General features: G+C 30.6%; 1 protein-coding gene across 10 annotated transcripts in view; it reads right to left on the bottom strand.

Annotated features, from left to right (window-relative positions):
• Window positions 1-10,319: 10,319 nt before the first annotated feature.
• Window positions 10,320-19,347, bottom strand: part of LOC113549443 (polypyrimidine tract-binding protein 2) — a 175,638-nt gene continuing 166,610 nt past the window's right edge. For 8 of the 10 annotated variants that reach the window (XM_026950744.1, XM_026950741.1, XM_026950750.1 and 5 more), the window contains 9 exons: window positions 17,649-17,952; window positions 15,984-16,040; window positions 14,030-14,235; window positions 13,300-13,333; window positions 12,739-12,831; window positions 12,417-12,633; window positions 12,259-12,336; window positions 12,109-12,172; window positions 10,320-11,134 (listed from right to left, as the gene is read on the bottom strand). In XM_026950744.1, coding sequence (XP_026806545.1) covers window positions 11,042-11,134; window positions 12,109-12,172; window positions 12,259-12,336; window positions 12,417-12,633; window positions 12,739-12,831; window positions 13,300-13,333; window positions 14,030-14,235; window positions 15,984-16,040; window positions 17,649-17,952 — 1,146 coding nt within the window. In that variant the 3' untranslated portion in view covers window positions 10,320-11,041. The remainder of the gene's footprint in view (window positions 11,135-12,108; window positions 12,173-12,258; window positions 12,337-12,416; window positions 12,634-12,738; window positions 12,832-13,299; window positions 13,334-14,029; window positions 14,236-15,983; window positions 16,041-17,648; window positions 17,953-19,347) is intronic. The other 2 variants (XM_026950745.1, XM_026950748.1) reach the window with 1 other exon arrangement.

The following is a 19,347-nucleotide window of genomic DNA, read 5'->3' as shown; positions in this document are numbered from 1 at the left end:
AATTAATTTAATTTTCACCTAATATTTATAATACTCGTATGATTTTATACACAGGTACAATTTTTAAATTATCTAGACTCTTTTTGAGATATTTATGAAATTATAAATATTAGACATTTTAAATTTTAATTATTGAAATACAATTTATCGCTCGGTCAAGAAGTTTGAAAATTTAATATAAGGTTTTTTTACTGTACATTTTCGATGGATACATCAAAATTATATGAGCACGAGTAGTTTTAGAGCTATTAAAATAAACATAGCTATCAAGGATAATAATATTTCTTTATTAATTGTTTCACAGAGATTCGAAATAGATGTTGTATCTAATCTAGTAGGCAATTACGAGTAGTATACTAATTTTTGAGTTGATGTATATCCTCACGTCATACTTACATTATAACTTTGCAAATTGTAATAATGAAAACATTACACTTCGTATATGTATAATACGTACATCACAATATAATATAATATTAAAATGTAATTTATAAATGTTTTTTTTCGTGGATATTTTTAAAGGTAGTTATTATTATAATGTGTACATGATGCATATTCGTTGAAACAGTAATATATTTCCTTTGGAAAAACGTGTATAATAGTGGTGGTCCTTGTACATTTTTAATTCAAGGTTAAAATAAAGTTATATAAAATCTTATAGATTTAGTTAGTCGTATTTTGAAGCCAGTATTCGATTTGCTTAAGTGGTGTGCATACTTATTGTGCGTGTTCTGGATAGTACGATAATTTAACGGGCACAGTTTTTCATTCATTATATTACATATTATAAACTATTCATTATCGCCTGTGCTGCAGTATAGATACATTAGTAACACGATGAAAATTCAGTATAATCTCGCTATTTCGGCTGTCGTTGCTATCGTATTCGTCACATTTATGGTGAACGCACATTGTATCTTTCCAAAGCCAGTGTCCGATTATCAGTCAAGACCCGAAAAATCCAGTGTGAAACAGTCGTCTGATATAAATTCACCTATATCTCATACTGACAACGCGGTAAAGTCGACGACTGAAGATACCAGGATTGTCACTTTGATCCCACCTACGTTTATGGAAAACGTAAATAAAGTTTCTCAAAATTCAATGGCCAATAATCAGTCAAGACCCGAAAAATTTAGTGTGAAACAGTCGTCTGATATAAATTTACCTATATCTCATACTGACAACGTGGTAAAGTCCACAACTGAAGATACCAGGATTATCACTTTAATTCCACCTTCTGCCTACGCTATTACATCCTACACGAAGTCTAACGAGGAAGCAACAGACCAGCCAACAATAATTGAAACTGGTGGGGAATACTTGCCTGATTCATTTGATTTTATAAAACCTGTTACATTAATCGATATTAAAAAATTCAGTTGTGAGGATGGATACACTGCAAATTTAAAAGGAGGATGTGAAAAAAAATTGTCTGATTGATCTAATACCCAAGACTCCAGAGCTTAGAATAATATTTATTATTACGTAATAGATATGTACATAATATGTTATATGTGTTTCTTGTCTGCTATAAGTAATTATTAAAAATTATTCAATTATTTAAAACTATGTCAATTTTCCCTCCCATTATTATGGTTTTATGACTATTGAGTAAATGTAAAATTGTTAAAGAATTTTTCATAAAATTAATTGGTGAAGAGGGAAAGAGCTGGAAAATAAAAACAAGGATTAATTGATATCTCATTATTTAAAAAACAGTCACATTTGTATTACAGTTTTAATACATTATTAAAATACAGTATTTTAATTTTTCCAAACCATAATATTATACGTATACGAGTATAAATGTGTATTTCTAGATATGATTACTCAAATATAAGTTGAATTGTGTAATTTATGCATTATTGAAAATAAATATTTTGTTTCCGCATTGTGATGTTTTTATAAATACCAGGATCTGCTCATTTTTTATTTATTCATTAAGTAGATAATAGACTGAGCCACAGTGTATATGTGTTTATGTGAAAGTCAACGAGCTTACAATTTGAAATAGAAATTCATTAAATATTTAATTTACTTATATAATTATTACAATACATAACTATAATAAACATATAAATAAGCAATCAAGTAATACCACGGACAAATTTAATATAAATGATAAAAATTAAAAATCATAAAAGTTAGTACCGATTTGAATAAAAATATCATTCTAGGAAAAATAGTGCTGAACGTGCTGTTGAATCACTGTGTATAATGTTCACTCTCTATTCTGTATATAAATCTCAGTAAAAATAAATTATAAATTTGAGTTCAAATATATTTTTAGTTATGTCCTGCGAGGATTTACCCAATTTGATATATCCTTAAATAATGGAGATATCAAAATTATGGTTTTTTTATGAGACTCATCACAGGGGCAAGAACTACAAGTATTTAATATTTTAATTTAATTTAATGTTATGGTAAAATGTTAAAAAATAATTTCTTTTTTAATTATTTTCAAAAAAATTGAAAGTGACCACTTTTTAGAGTTAATTTTTCTAAAAATGTTAACGTTGCGACATTTTAGTTTTATTAGCATCGTGATTTTTGTTTTAGAATATTTTGTATCATTATATGGATGCAAACCCGCGGGCCGTATGTTTGATAACAGTGTTATCATAACACTTGTAATTTAGATGGTATTAAATAATTCACAATATTTCTCAAAACTAAAAAAAAATATTAAAAACTACGATGCTAATGAAAATAAAACGTTGAAAGTTAAAATATTCAGAAAATTTTTTTTTTAATTTTTAGGACTTTCTCCTGTAAAATAATTATTTCTTCTCAGTTACAATTTTTGATATTATGTTGTATTTTAAAGAAAATTACGATGATAGATACTTGCATATTTCACAGAATATTTATATTATTATTTAAATTAATGATCAAATTTACAAAATATTTTATTTATTATTTTTATAAATATTATTTGTTTATATTGTATTTTTAAAGGATATCTCACTTATATAATGTGTTACTAGGGTTTTGATTATTAAAATTTTAAAAATACATAATATTTTACAACAAAGTATATAGGAATGGTATATATATATACATCCAATATATTCTTATTTTTATTATTTTATAAAATCTATATGCAAAATACGAGAATAAAGTGAATTTAAATTTTAAAGAAACACAATGTTTTTACTTATAACTCTTATTTTGTGTAAAAAAAAGATTTAGTATTTATCAAAATTACAAAATATCTATACAATATTTGGAATAGATTAACAATATAATATAGTAAAAATATTTTTTTTAAATACTTTAAGTTTCTATGATAAAATTTAAATCCTTTTTATTCCGATAAATTTAAAGCTATTATTTTAGAATATTTTCTTTAGTGACTTTAATGTATACTAGTTTATTATTCAGTTATTACTTGTTTGAATTTTGATTTAAATACATATTAAAACCTAACATTTTCAAAAATATTATCCTATTAACGATGAATGGTAAAAGGGTGGCTTATGTTTGAAAAATTTAAGTAAATCTAAGTAATGTATGCAGTGTAACAAACCATTTTTTTTTATGCGAAGCAAAATGTATATCACCCATGTGGATATTTCCAAACTGATTGAACGGCGTAACGTATAGGCCATATAGGTACACGTCATTCTGTATGACAAAACATATTTTTAAAAAAGTTCTTATGTCTATATTTTACTTAATTATTGTATCTTTATATTGAACAATTACGCTTAAGTTTTTAAATAACCATATATCATATTTAAAAAAAAACCTTTAATGATCTTTTGACGTTAAGTCTTCGTCCTGTATATATTATAAAATATAACATTGATGTTATAGCTGGTACATATTTGTGTGAGCATACATCAGTGGCTGTGAACGTTCTTATTGTGTTATCGAAACAAGCTCGAACGGAATGTGACGTGAAATAATAATCATTAATCTCGTGGAATTTTCGGAACAATTGTCGAGCAAATATGCCATAGTGGTGCAATTGACGTAGAGGCGTTTATTTCAGTCACCGTCAAATTATTATACCTACTCAAGACTCATGAATGATTTTCACAGGATAAACATCGATAACGGTCGTCACGCATTCGATAATCGCATACTTATTTTGATATAGTTTTACATCTGTTTCTTTAAATATACATATATTATATGGAGCATATTATATCAATGCCATAAATTACGAACCTCTACACGTTGTATAAAAATTAAAAAGTTAGAATACAGTGCCTAAAGATGGTTATTTAAATTGTTGTTGCCTCAACATCACACCATAAGCTTTTAGTTAACGGGCTATTGTGCTAATGCAACTGGTATAATAAAAGGCGTGTGTGTGTGTGTGAGCAGTGACTATTGAGCACACCTGTGTATAGCCTACGGTGTTCACAGCTGCAAGTTGGTGCGGACAAGTAAATCAAAACACGTTATTCGAATAATACACTTTGATTTCGTTTTATTTATTATAATAATGTCATAATATAAAATCATCATTCTCATCAGTATATTATCAACTCAACTGCTTTATATTACATCGATTTATCTTATTGCGTACACAATAGGAATAATAGGATTTATTTCTTTGGTTACTTAAATTATACAAATCTTAAACGCACTCTACACAGTGCTACAGTGGCTACAGCGATCTACGCGTATAGTATATAATATTATAATATTGTAATTATATGATGAAATCGAATATCGTCTACGAACCCGAGCACAACGTAAACATCATTAATACTAAGTTATTAAGTTAGTTCGTGTATATGTGTGTGATGAGTGTGTGTGTGGTTGTGTGCCTTGCCCTTATCGGCGTTCACGTGTATGCATAATACGTGTATACGTTGTGCTCGTTATTTGTGAATTATTTAAAAAAAAAAAAAAACAAAAATTATACATAATATATTATATAATAAATATTAAAACATTTAACCTAAGTATATACTTTAAGCGTCCACGCGTCGGGAGTGGGTATTTGAACGCGTGTACATGCTGCAAAAACAACGCTTGTCTTTGCACAAAAATTTATCACGATGTGTTTTTCGTGTAATTTACACATAAATATTATTGTTATAAATATATAATATAAATATCAATATAAGAAAAATCAAAAAACAATATTATTATCGTTATATCGTAAAATAAATCCACGAAGATTTCGTGTTTTCTCGTACAGAATATAAATGTATATTATTATAATTTATAATAATTATATCAAAACTACTTTTTATGGCTAATAAACTAATATTTAATAATACAAATCTAGATAAAAAAACGCCTTCGACTTTTCCGCAGTCCCCGCCATATAATAATAATAATAATAATAATAATAATAGTAACAATATTATTTGATATCGAATAAAACGCGAGTAGGTGTATTTATTTTGATAAAAAGTGCTTAATTATTGTGTAAAAACGAAATAAAATTATAACTTATGTATATAAATATGTATTTAGAAACATAGAATTTCGCGTTAACGCAAATTTCATTTTTTCTTTTTCAAAAATGTTAAATTAATATTTTTTTTTTTCATAGTAAACATATTTTCACTTAAACATAAATAAAATTCTATAAAATACGATGTTTAATACATTTTTGAGCGGGCTATTATATACATAGCCTTATTATTTGTCGTATAACACATCATCATATTCAATCATAGTTAATTATAATAATATTATTATATAACCAGCTACGTATCGTGTATTACAATGTCGTTGTAACATAATAACCATACGTTGTATAGTTGTAGCCGGTGTTATATTATAGTTTATTGAATGACAATCAGTAAATCTTAATGTGTGTAATAGTGTATCTGATAAACAATAATAATATAATAATATAGTCCTCCGAAAAAAAAGATAAAAATCAAACGTTAACGCAACGACAATATAATAAAATAAAGATAAAAAATATATTTTTTCATTGCTATTTGGATCGATGATCAACAAATAGTAGGACGGTCGAAGCTGATGTCCGTTTAGTGCGTATAAATACGCGAACACGTCGAATCGGTTCAACGCACAATATTATTATAATAATAATTAACGTATAATACCTAGAATATAATGTGACACACAGTGCAGATATAAATTATAAATAGGCATTGAATTATCGCCAAAGTGTGTATTTACGTGTAAGATGTCCCCTCCCCCCCCAAAAAAAAAATGTTTCATCTTTTATTTTTTTACAAGTTAATCGACTTATCGTTTCGTGTACAGTCCGGCTAATGAATATAACTGCAAACATCGTATCGGTCGGTGGCGTCAGACGTCTATGGCGTGTGTTCTTATAATTTATTAACAAAATCTTCGTTCATTTTTACTCACACATATACATAATAATACATACTATATTATATAATATTATTCTAACCATAGACTCAACCTATGGTTATAACGCATCTATAATATAGTGTTGTATGAAGGCGTAAGCAGATGTAGTTGAAGGTATATATATATAGTGGCGAGGCGGACTGAAAATTTTTCAGCAGCAAAGATAAACATTAAACATGCGATAGACGCAAAAAATGGTGGTAAAATTTTTTTTTTTAAAAAAATTCGATAACCACTGAAATCATCGTTCACCATGCCACTGGGTATATATATATATATATATAATAGGTATAGATTAGGTATATATATGACGAGAGACAGGGTGAGAATAAAGAGTAAAGAGAAGTGCTCGAGAGAGTTAGAAAAAGAAAAAGAGCAAAGAGTGTTTGTGTGTAAGAGAGAGAGAGAGAGAGAGAGAGAGAGATAAAATACAAAATAGATATAAATCGAAGATAAAACAGTGTGTATTTTGTCATTTTTTTTTTTTTGTTTTCTGTTGAAAAATAGAAATTAGAAAACGTTACAGTCACAAAAATACATGTATAGTAAAAATTGAAAAAAAAAACAAAAAATAAGAAGTAGAAAAAATAATAACGTATAGTTTAATATAGTGAGATACACAAGAAAAAGATATGTGGTACACAATATTAAAAATATTGTTAAAAGTAAAAACAGTACATTTTTTATACGATCTCTAATAATATTATGTATATATTATATATATATATACATATACATATATATGTATCGACTTATTTAAGTGTACAAAGTGTACGCTTCTCGTGTCGTCATGTATAATATATATATATATATACACACACACACACATAAAAAATGAGTATAATATAAATATGAGAAATAACACTAGTGATTGTTTACACACCCCGTATGATTGTCGAGAGTTAACTTAAAAAAAAAAAAAATAATTATACATTTCAAAACGGCTACTATAATAGATAATAATACGATGATGGGTAATTTTTACTGCACGTCTGTCGATCGCGATGTCGTCGTTGTCGCAATCGATGCGCACTACGCGTTGCAATTAAAATGATTGTCGAATTGTTGGTCGTCCGGATTTTGGCACTGGGACACGGGATAACGCATACCCGACCTAACGTGGGCCCGTCGGGACGGTGTGCGCGCGGAGTGTGTTGAGGACAAACCGACGACGACGTGTGTTGCAATAACATGTTATTATTGTTGCGGGGGACGAGACGAATGCGGCGGCGGCGGCGGCATCGTGGATCGCGATCGGCTGAGAAAATCGGTTTTAACGACACGCGCACTTACGTGAATCATTGCTCATATCGTTTAATTGTGCCGTACATTTTACATCGCGTTTGTATTAGATTCCTGATCTATAGTCTGGCGGCAACATTGATATTGTTTTCAAAGAGATCAATTTTATTTACCACGTTATGTCAAACGATGAAAAAAAATTTCGCGAAACGTTGTGGACGCCAACATTTTTTAGACGAAAAACGAGTGGTAATCACTGCCTTCCACGGACTATTATTTTATCAAAAATATTTACCGTGGTCGCCCGGCTGACGATCGCTGGCGGTAAGTCCAACAAATAAAATGGATATTGTAATGCGAACAACCGGGACGGGAAAACAAACAATATTAAAAATGCGGAGCGGGCCGGCCATAATATGATTCGATTTGATATGAATACCAGTTATATTGCAGTTAACATTTAGCGCGGTTCGTGAAACAAACATACGCCTGGTTTCGCGGAAAAACGTTGGCTATCGTAGAAAACGTATAGAGTTCGATCGCGTTCGGCGGCGGTTTCGGGTGGAGAAATTACATTTTTTTTTTTTTACTCTCGTAATAATTTAACAAATGTTAATTATTTTTTTATGAATACCGATGAATCGCGAAAAAACCCTGTCCTAGAATATTTTCAATCGCGTATACCGAGAAAAGTATACGAGGCCAGCAGTATTCATTCACGGTCGTGGGTGGGGGAGGGGGAGTTTCACAACCGATTTGGGGGAAAAACTAGGGGATCACAGGTCAAACCTCGGTCACACTCCACACACACACACACACACACACACACACTGTAGATGCAGCTGATAGAGTTGACGACGCAATCATATACAATAATAATATAATATATATTATTTAAAAATATCAAACGGAAAAATAAGGAGACACGCACTGACCATATTCGAGAGAGAGAGAGAGGAGACGCGTGCACACAGACGTACGGGAAAAAAAACCGAAAGCTATATTATATTTAATACAATAAGATCTATGCATGTGCCTATACACGATAATATATAAATACGACAAAATGTGATCGCAGTCGAAGTATGAAGAGAGACGACGACGACGACGATGCGTGTGCTTCGATATTATTGTAGGTTACATTTCGAAAAAAATTCCTACACGTAATGTATATATTTATATGTTAAGTGACACAGAAAAAATAAATCATATCTAGAATATGATCTTATATACTTCATAATTAATAGTAATAATATACATCTAAACGATTAAAAAAAAAAAAAAACATTTTATTTATTTTTAACATATTAACTTTTAAACTACCAACGTGTGTACACAATAATAATATAAGTTAGTAGGTACTTGGTTTTTGGGTCAGTGAGGATTGTGAACGACAAAGGGACAATTTAATAATAATAATAATAATATTTTTTTTTCACTCATTAATAAAATACATCTAAGTGTGCCGGCGGTCCGAACGGCCGCGACAAACGATTGTCCTAGTTAATATTAGCGTTAATTAGCTATATATGATTGTTGTGAGTACATATTATTATACTAATCACAATATTATAATAATAATGTCTAAATAAAATATTTAAAAATTATTGCAGGTAACGCTTAGTCAGCGCACGAATTGACATGGGTAGGACGAAAACGGCTGTCGTCGATTAGATAACAAATTCGATAACCAGTCGAGGACATCATCAGTAGGTAAGTCTAAGTTAACAACAATAATAATAATAATAATAATAATAATAATAATAATACAAATTATTATAATAATATTATATAAGTTACAATGTTTTCGTGAAAAATGAAATTTCAAGACCAGACGCACGGTGGACCTCAGAAGAGTCGTTATAATGTCAGATGATAACAAAATATTATATACATCGATCGACACGAGAGTTAATAATAATATTATTCGTAGAAAGATGTAATGTATACGGTATCGCGAAAAAACCGATACCGTCGAGGTGTGCGTGCGCCTGTTATTTTTTTCAAGAACAGTTGCAGACGTAACGTGTGATGGCGTATTCGTCGTTTAGAATTTTGATTGTCACATTGGCATTCATCCTTAAAAATAATTGCTATTATATACGCGCTAACGCGTTCTACTACACATTATGCGCTTACGAATAATTATTTTTTACCTTAGGGCTTATATGTTACACTTATATTATAGTATAACGATATAACTACACGTTATAGTAAAAAAAGAACGAATTAAATAAATATTTACCCGACCACTACTAACACTAATATTTAGTATTAAATATTAATATCGTTAAATATATAATATATAATAATACTCTGACAAAAATTTAACTCAGTTGAAAAAAAAACTTAACAATTAAGATTTAGAAGGTATATAATATTGGCTATGATACAGAATTGATTGTGATCGATGTGTTCCGATATGTCCACTTCTTTTCAGTGCGTTAATTTAGAAAAAAAAAATAAGAACATAACTATAAGTACAAACGAAACGAGGAAAATAATAATGAAATTAAATATGAGAGGAAAAAATCAGTATTTTTTTAACATAAAACGACGGATATCTCATTCCTCGATCGAATTAATATCAAGCACCGCGACGGATAATCGATTATTATTTTATACATCGATTACCGTTTAAATAAAAATAACGAATAATGAAAATTATACCTATATTATGTCATGATAATCCATTCAGCTGAGACGACCGAGCCGATATCCGCTTATACCGGAAAATAAAAAATAAAAAATAAAAAATAAACAGTTTATTCATCTTAACAAATCATAATAGAAATTGCTCGTATATATAATAATAAAAAAAAACTGTTTTTTTTTTTTATCTAAAAATAAACATAATCATATATAATAGTAGAATAAAAAATAGTATAAATTATAAATAAAAATCATAATAATAATAAAAAAAATACTAATTGTTTCATTAATACATACAATTTTGTGCGATTTTATGTTACACGTTTTCCTCGCATCCTTTGGTGACAATTTCTACTACTAAAATAATATATTTTTTTTGTTTGTTTTTTTTTCATATTCAATAAATATTTTATACGACCTAGACATTACAATGGTCTTCTTAAATAATACACATACAATATATAGATATAAATTAAATAATACACAAGTATAAAGACACTTAGAGGAATGATGGGAAAAAATCATCAACATGTAAATACTATATATATATATATGCGAAAATAATACGCCAGGAGAAAAAAGTAAATGTAAAAACAATTAAAAGTTAATCGCGTAAAAAAAATCAGAGTATAATAGTAATAATAATAAAGAATAATAATGTTAAAAAAAATAATACTGTTTACGAATAAATTTAAAATATGAAACAATAATATTATAATTAAAAATACTTGCAAAACACAGTCGTGTTCGTAAAGATCATTGACTGTCGCGTAGTTTGGCAACAATGTCCAGTAATTCTAAAGCGTAGGGTAAGAGGTGCCTAGTTGGGTGTCAGCGTGTCCGGTTGGATGTTGGACTTTGAGAACGAAACGCGCAGGTGGTTTTGTTCGCTGAGCCGATAATTGTGCATCTTCTACAAATTAAAAATAGCAATCAGTCACAAGGATACTATTATAACGTCCAAGTCAGACGACCGTCACGTATATCCGGGAGTCTACGGGTCTTGATTAAGATGTTATGATTATTATTTAAAAATTGTATGGTACGTATTTTTAAATCAATTCGTTAAAATATCATAATGTATTGAAATAATGTAATATATATCGCGAATAAATTATAAGTTTTTATGCTCAAATTAGTTACGTACATAATTTATCCACTTAAAATATATACATCAATTTATTCCCTCTATTTGTATTTTGTTTTTTGTAGTACAATTAATATTATGGGATGGAGCGTTTTGGACGACTTTCGCAGCAATTAATGCTTGTTACACTATTTAGGGGGTTGAATCTTCGGCAGGTATGAGGAAACATTTAAGGTCAATAGACCAGCTGCGCTCTGTCATTTTCATGCTTGATAGTCCAATTGCATTGGATAATAGCCGTCGATCATTTAAATTTAAAGTATTTAACAACAAAATGTAGTTACTCTACTTATATAATAAATCAATATTGATTGATGGAATTGTATTGGACAAAACCATATTTTGCATGTCTAAGGTAAAATTAAAAGCAAACGCAATTATTGGTACAATGATTTTATAAATAAAAATTGTGACTTTTAAGCACAACTTGTCCATATGGTCCATAACTAAGGAAACTATTTCGGATGTTTAGCTATAACACAATGGCACGGAAAGATAATGTATATATTATAGGTATGGTATTATACACTCGAATTTCAGAATACAATTAGGCGCATAGTATGGATATGTGATTTTGCAGTCTAAGAGTTACCAGACTTTAATAATTATACGATATTAAAACTTTTTTTAGGACTCAGAGATTTAGCTGAAGGGTTGTTGTTTAATATATGGATAACTTATACCATATTATACATTCGAGAACGACGTGTGTTGGTATAATATTTGTTTATTGTGCTTACGATAAGTGCGGCGACGGCTTCCTCCAAGGATTCCATTTGAATAAGTGCCATTTTGCGGTCTTTACTGAAATATAAAAAGCCATTCGGTTAAAAATCAAACGTGAAGGGATACAAATATTGTGTAATAAATAATAATATTAATATACTAACGGGAAGAATTTGAAATCTTTTACGGTGAAAGTGTTGTTTTCGAACGCCGTCTTCAAGAAATCTTCCGATAACGTCGTCCTATGAAATAAATATACGAAGTCGTAAATCAGAAAATGCGTAAACGTTATACGAGGTTCGGTTGCTATTTTAATGCTCACGGTATGTTGGACAAATGAAGAGTGGACGACGGTGGATAGATGTTTTGGTAATTTTTGGAGCCCGGCTTCTTGAATCGATGTAATGGCGACGAGGTGTAATCTTTTGTTAGTCCGGAGTCGGGCTGTCCCTCTTTTGGCAGTTGAACAGTCTGGTACTTGGATTGCATTACTCGTATGTATTTTCCGTAAAGACGCACTTTGTCCAAATGAAGCATGGCTAATATTTGTATGGAGGTAGTGGTAGAAGGAAAGATAAAACAAAAAAAGATCGATGAAAAAACATGCGAAAAATTTATAATTATAATATATTAACAATACTCACCCAAATGCGCTTGATGGGGCTCAGCCATTTGTACCAAAGCGCCGTCTTTTTTGTTGTACAAGATCTTCACGCGCAACACGTCTCCATAGACACCTACACGCACAAAAAAGGTTGTTTAAAAAAAAACGAAAAATAACGAGCCCAATATAAAAAAATAACATGTAAACATTGTATTAAAAAAAAATAACATAATTTCAATTTAAACATAAAACAAATGTAATGTTAAAAAAGGGAACCATGCATGTGTCTGTTATCATAAGAAGAAAAAATTAAGTGTACTAAAAACAAATATGTATATTTTTTTTAAATACGAGTATACGAGATATTATGTAATGACAAAAAAAAAAAATAATATTAAAAAAGAAGACAGGTGGAAGTAATAATAATGATGTATGGAATATAGTTTATACTACATGTATTTTGACAACAAATATGCTTCCATCTGCCTTGAAGGTTTTGTTTTTTTAATAACTTAATAAGATATAAAAATACAATTATGTATATTATAAATATAAAACGAAAATAAATATAACAGTATAAGTTAAGTATATATGCACCTACCAAACAAAGTGAAAATAGCGTCTGGCGTGACCATCTACGAAGCGATAAGTTTTTTAATTTTGTATATTTTTTCGTAGAAAGAGTTAAAAGGTGTGTGTCCGGTGGCGGCAGAGTTAGACAGAGACAGATTTTGTATATATATATTTTTTTGTTTCAGTAGCAGCAGTAGTAGTAGTAGTAGTAGTAGTAGCATCACCGTTAGGGAAAGCCAAAAACAAAAAAAATCAGAAAAACAGAATTCTTTGAGTATCACAGTTGAACAATAATGATCATATAAATACATAAGTATAATATAAATAAAATTAAAACACTAATAATAACAGTAATAATAATAATAATAATAATATGATGATGATGATGATGATGAAGATAAAAACAAATCGAGTGTGCGAGGCGTAGATGATGGACGGTGTTCGAATATGGTTAGAGAGAGGGGTGGTTCAATGAAAATTAGAGTAAACGATAATATGATAATGTGATTTTCTTTAATACTGTTAAAACTGTCAAAAACTGTTAAAATTTAATCGCGGAGGATATTTTTCGGGTAAGTAATATCACACTTTTGTCACGCACATCGAAATCGCACGATATTTTTATAAGCGATATATTATTATTATTATTATTATTATTATAATTATCATCATCAGGACACATGACGTGTACTACAATAATGATATTATAATGGACATTGTATTTGTATCGCGTCAATGCGTGGAATGATTTCTGTCACCTCTTCGTTAAGGTTGCTGACCAACAGTACACACGTCTGTCCGGTCATCTGGCCGGGGAGTCTGAGCGTGCCAGTCGCCAACGAACCACCGGGTAAGGTGAATCCGAGCGGCATGCTAGTGACGGGCGAGTTGGCGTACGACGTGGCTAGTGGCGAAGCGAGCCCGTGGACGGTGTTGAACGACGGTGTCAGCATGCCCGGACTGCCTGTAAAGGAAGGAAAGTAAAATTTAGTTTTCGATTCGATAGCTGTGCGAGGCAGCAGTAGCAGTTGCAGTTAAACACATGGGTTTTATTATTATTAAACTAATGTATGTATAATAATTAATCATTAATTATCGTTTATCGACGACCATAACGACTAAGTGAATATCGTAATGTTATTCGTTTTTTTTTGTGTTTAGAATCTACAATCGTACATAGCTGGGCAATTGTTAACTTTACGAATCAAATGCTGATTTAAAATCAAATAATCAAAAGTTCAGCTATATAAATTAAATTAAATTGTAAACAATTTGGAAAACATATTGTGTTATTTATCTAATATGATAATGAGTCTATACTGTTTAAAAATGATATTGGTTTTTTTTTTTGATTCGTAAAATTATTATATAAAAACTATTCGAATGTTCGGACACTTAAGGTTTTTAATACAAAAGTAATATCGTGTGTATATTATCCCTAATTTATAACCCAACAAGCAAGGTTCCTTTCGAAAAATTTAAAAATGTAATAATATCACATAATAAAATAACGTACAGTAAAATATTGACTACCTGTTATCATCGTTGACCTAAGTCCGTCGTTGTATGTTTTCACTGGCTCTTAAGCCAAGTTTCCACTTTATACCGTATAATGTGTAATTTTTGAATATAATATTCAACTTATATAAGTACCTAGCTAACTTGTTAACAATATTTCGTTATCTACGCTTTAGTATACGGAACACGACACGGGACAGTGTAAGGGGATGTGGATTTACATACAATATATAAGTCATCGTCCGTTGCCGTGTACGAAGAATATAAGACAGCGAGCTTATTGTATAGATCGTCAGACTGTACATAGTCCGTAACATGTATACCAGCCATCTATCAGTTTTATTTTTACTCCGGAGTCCGGAGATTTTTTGATTTTTTAGTATATATGTATAGAAGATTTTTTTTTTTATCATACGGTGCATTCCTACAGTTCTGCACGCATTACTGTATATCGGACCGGAGGACCTTATTATTACTAGATACGCACCGCGGTCACGCGTCGCCGCGGGTACATCAAAAACGAATTTGTGGGAGCGTATGCCGGGTAATGTTTTGTCGAGGCAAATAATAACTTGCGGCGAATTCCGGACCGCATAAAACGATACCCATAAATTCCGTTCGAACAATAACACCGGAAAAATTCGAGTTATTCACCAGTCCGAATTCGTGTACATATATGTGCCCATATATACAAACGTATAGGTAAGCGCGTGCAACGTTCCCGTTATTAATTACATAATAACGGGTGCGGTACAAGTACTCGCCGCCGCTCGCGTGTAAAATACGTTCGATTAAATTTATCGCGATGTATAAAAAACAAATTATGTGTGTAAAAATTAATAAAATACAACGTTTTGAGTTTTTTTTTACTTTATTGTTAGCGTTTCGTCTGTGTTAAATCGTATATATTAACGTATATATAATCAGGAATTCTCATAAGGGTGTTAAAAATAGTTTAATATTGAATATGAAAACAATATTTTACGTATACCTAATATGTTTTGGAAGTTTTTATTTGGACAGTTAGTGACACGTTCCCGTTAACTGTGGAGAATGGTTCAACCCCAGAACCCCCTTGATCACGAAATCGTGTATTTAAGTCACGTCCACAGTCGTTCGGAGGTATGTATAGTGTCGTGCGTGTATAGCAATAGTATGTAAGTAGAGATATCAGCTAAGTATATATATATATACCTATATTAACGCAGTGACGTAAATCCTTCGCGTCGGAGTGGATGAAATGTCGAGTACCTGAGTGGAAAAATCCACCGAAAAATAAAACAAAAATATAAATAAAAACTATTTATTTTTAATCATTTAAAACAAACATCATGCGCGTAGAATAAATATATATGGATATTGGGGTCGAGATCGGCATATCTGTAGGTATATATCATCAATGCTATGTATATATAATATACTATACATATATGATATGACGCACGTCATAATATTCTAATGTTAATTATGTCCTCGATCGAGTGCGTTAAAGCTTTTAGAATTCTCGTAAGCTCGAGTTGACGAGAGGGGAGACGAATGATGTTTCTCGGGTATATACATAAGTTGACATCAAGCATCCACGAACGAATATAGTGACATGGCTTAAAAAAAAACCACGTTTTTTGAGTTATCGAAATGCGGGTAAAATATAAATTTGATTAAATATCCAAAGCCTTTATAAGTAAAATTTCCCTATTTTTACTCGAGATTAAAATCGTTTTCTGTGCAATTACAACGATACGAGATCATTCACAGTTTATATTATCACAATAACGTTATAATATGCGAACGACCACTGTACAAACATTATCATTTTGGCAGACTTAAAAATGTTCAGACATTTTTATATTTTTTTTTCGACACGTGTTACTACTACATTCATTTGGGGATAAAATGAGAATGACGTTCGTTTTTTTTAAGGGGTGAAGAACTTTGAATGTACAATGCGTGGAAAATTCAGTATTGTGTATTATGTATAATGATATTTTAAGCACCCTCACCTCATTTTTACAATTAAGTAATGGATTCATGAAAATTAAAATTTTTGAAATTTTTAACTTTTTTTCAAATAAAAGAAATAGATGTTTTGTATCTGAATTAACAAGCAAGAGCGATTTTTTTAAATATTGATATACCGCAGTCAAGATTTAAAAGTGCAATATCTGAGTAGTTCTATTTTGAATATTTACTTACTGAAACTTGTAGCTAATTTAATATTTGAATATAATCTCATAAAAATATGTGGGTTTTGAATCTATATGGTCATAATTAGCCATACTTGGCTATACGTGGAACATATATAAATGTCAACCAGTAAAATATTTTTAAGGTTTTCATATTATATTTTATCTAAAACAATAGATTCAAAACCCTTAAAAGTATTCACAATATTATATTCAAATATTAAACATACTTTTGTTTATATTACCTTCAGTATATACCTAACTTTAAAGAAGAACAACTCTCAAACTACTCAGTCTAATTTAATTTTTACTAAACCAACGTTTAAAACCAAAATCGTTTGCTCAACGATTCACATATATAGGATAATATGCGATGTAATAATTTATTTGAAAAATACGAATCCCTAAATGCCATAAATATTCTGAAGTTTGAAAATGCGGTCTTATAGAATATATAAGATACATCTGAATGATTTTAAATTTTAAATAACAATTTAAACGAGCAATTATTGTCGAATTCACTAGATACAGTCCAATTTAGATTAAAAAAAGTAAAATCAGAATATTCAAATAAATTTACGATCCGAGAAGGAAAAAGGATGGAGCGCAGTATAAAAAACAACGATAAATAGCATTAGGTATTATAATATTGAGTTAACTGAGCGTAAGTACGAACCTGCGAGTCGGCTATGGTCAGCACCGGTGGTCAGCTGCCGACGGGCCTGCGGGAGTCCAGCAGCGGCACTTGGCACGCCGGACAGCAATAGACTAAGCTGATGTGGCAGCAGCTGATTGCCAGCCACAGAGTCCACGCCAAGCGCCGCCAGCGTTTCCATTACCGTATTGTCGCCGTTGGGCAGCGTCGGATTGGTGTAGTCCCGCGACTTGTCGTTATTGTATTTGACGTTCAGGCTAGACAGTTTTGAGTACTCGATACGTAGCTTGCAGCATGATGTGTAAATGTTTTGACCATCCAGTGACTGTAATGTAAATTGCAAATTCGGAAAACCCGAAAAAAATAACGAAAAATTAGTCGATGGCATAAAAGTATAGGTATTTATTTATAAGAAGTACACATTTATACTGGCTGTATATTGTAGTGTCGTACGCGAGATCAATCACTTAGAAAAACGATATTAAACATACACACTCCAGTATGTCTGTTATACTAAAGTTGTTGTCTTTCGACAGCTCATGAGTACATTTTCGGTATCTCCCTCTAAATTATACACAAGGATGTATATTATTTTAAACCTATAAAGTACTTGTATCCATGATCCATACTTTAGTATAACATATATAAACGATCAACTAGTAGATCTCGTGTAATTAAGTAGATACAGCATACGACACAAGTACAATAAGTACTTGGTATATAAATAAATTATATATACCGTGTCTCACCGCGCTAATCCTATATAGTAGGTGCCTCCTATAATAAAACCGTATAACCGTTGAAATATTTTTATAATACACCAGAAATGAGTAATTTGATATTAAAGACTTTTCACATAAATTAGCTTTACGAATTGAAAAGTGATATCTTTAAATTGTTTCGTGTGGAATTTAAGTAGACGAAAAATACTTTAAGAATACGAATTAAAATAACTGCGCAATAATAATGTTAATGCGGTTATAAAAAGATATAGAATAATTGCGAAAGGTGGCAAACACGGCGAGACACTCAGTACTAACAGTATACACATGTATATTATAATATGGTTCTACAACACAATAAAATTACTAGCAATATAAAGGAGAATTGAAGGAAGAATTATGAGAAAAAAATTATAAAATTGAGATACACTCCACGTCTACATTTAGGGGCTCAGATAGTGGGAAACTATATTTGTGGTTACGGTCAAAATATTAAAACTCATACATCGTTCTAAAGATGAACGATCTAGGTTGCGAGGAAGAATTTCTGTATGATAAGTGTTTATAAATCTTAGGTAGGTACGAGTGGTGTAACAGTCTATGGTAAAAAATTAAAGCGAGAAAACGAATTATCCAATTACGCGGCGGCGACTCGGACGGCACGTATCTCGCCCCCTATTAAGGCGACGACGGCGACGACTAGCAAATAAATCAGACGCTTTTTAAACGAATTTAATTATTCACGGGGTGTGAAAAGAACGAGAGAAAGAAAAAACGAAAAAAAGCATAAAATAAACGGAAACAATGCGTTTAATCAACGATTGCCGGTGCTCGAGGTACGCGTTTATATATTATGTTATATGGGTGACGAGCACTAGCTGAGAGCTAAATACAATTACGATTTTATAAAAAGTGGCTCGGTACAGAGCAGTAGAGAGGGTAAGGCGAGGTTGAAGAGTATACGTATATATAGGTATATAATAGTTTTATTATATAAT

The sequence above is a fragment of the Rhopalosiphum maidis genome, chromosome 1 (assembly GCF_003676215.2).
Source record: "Rhopalosiphum maidis isolate BTI-1 chromosome 1, ASM367621v3, whole genome shotgun sequence".
Classification (NCBI taxonomy): domain Eukaryota; kingdom Metazoa; phylum Arthropoda; class Insecta; order Hemiptera; family Aphididae; genus Rhopalosiphum; species Rhopalosiphum maidis.
Note: the sequence above shows the minus strand (reverse complement) of the source record. Positions and strands in the feature narration are given on the sequence as shown.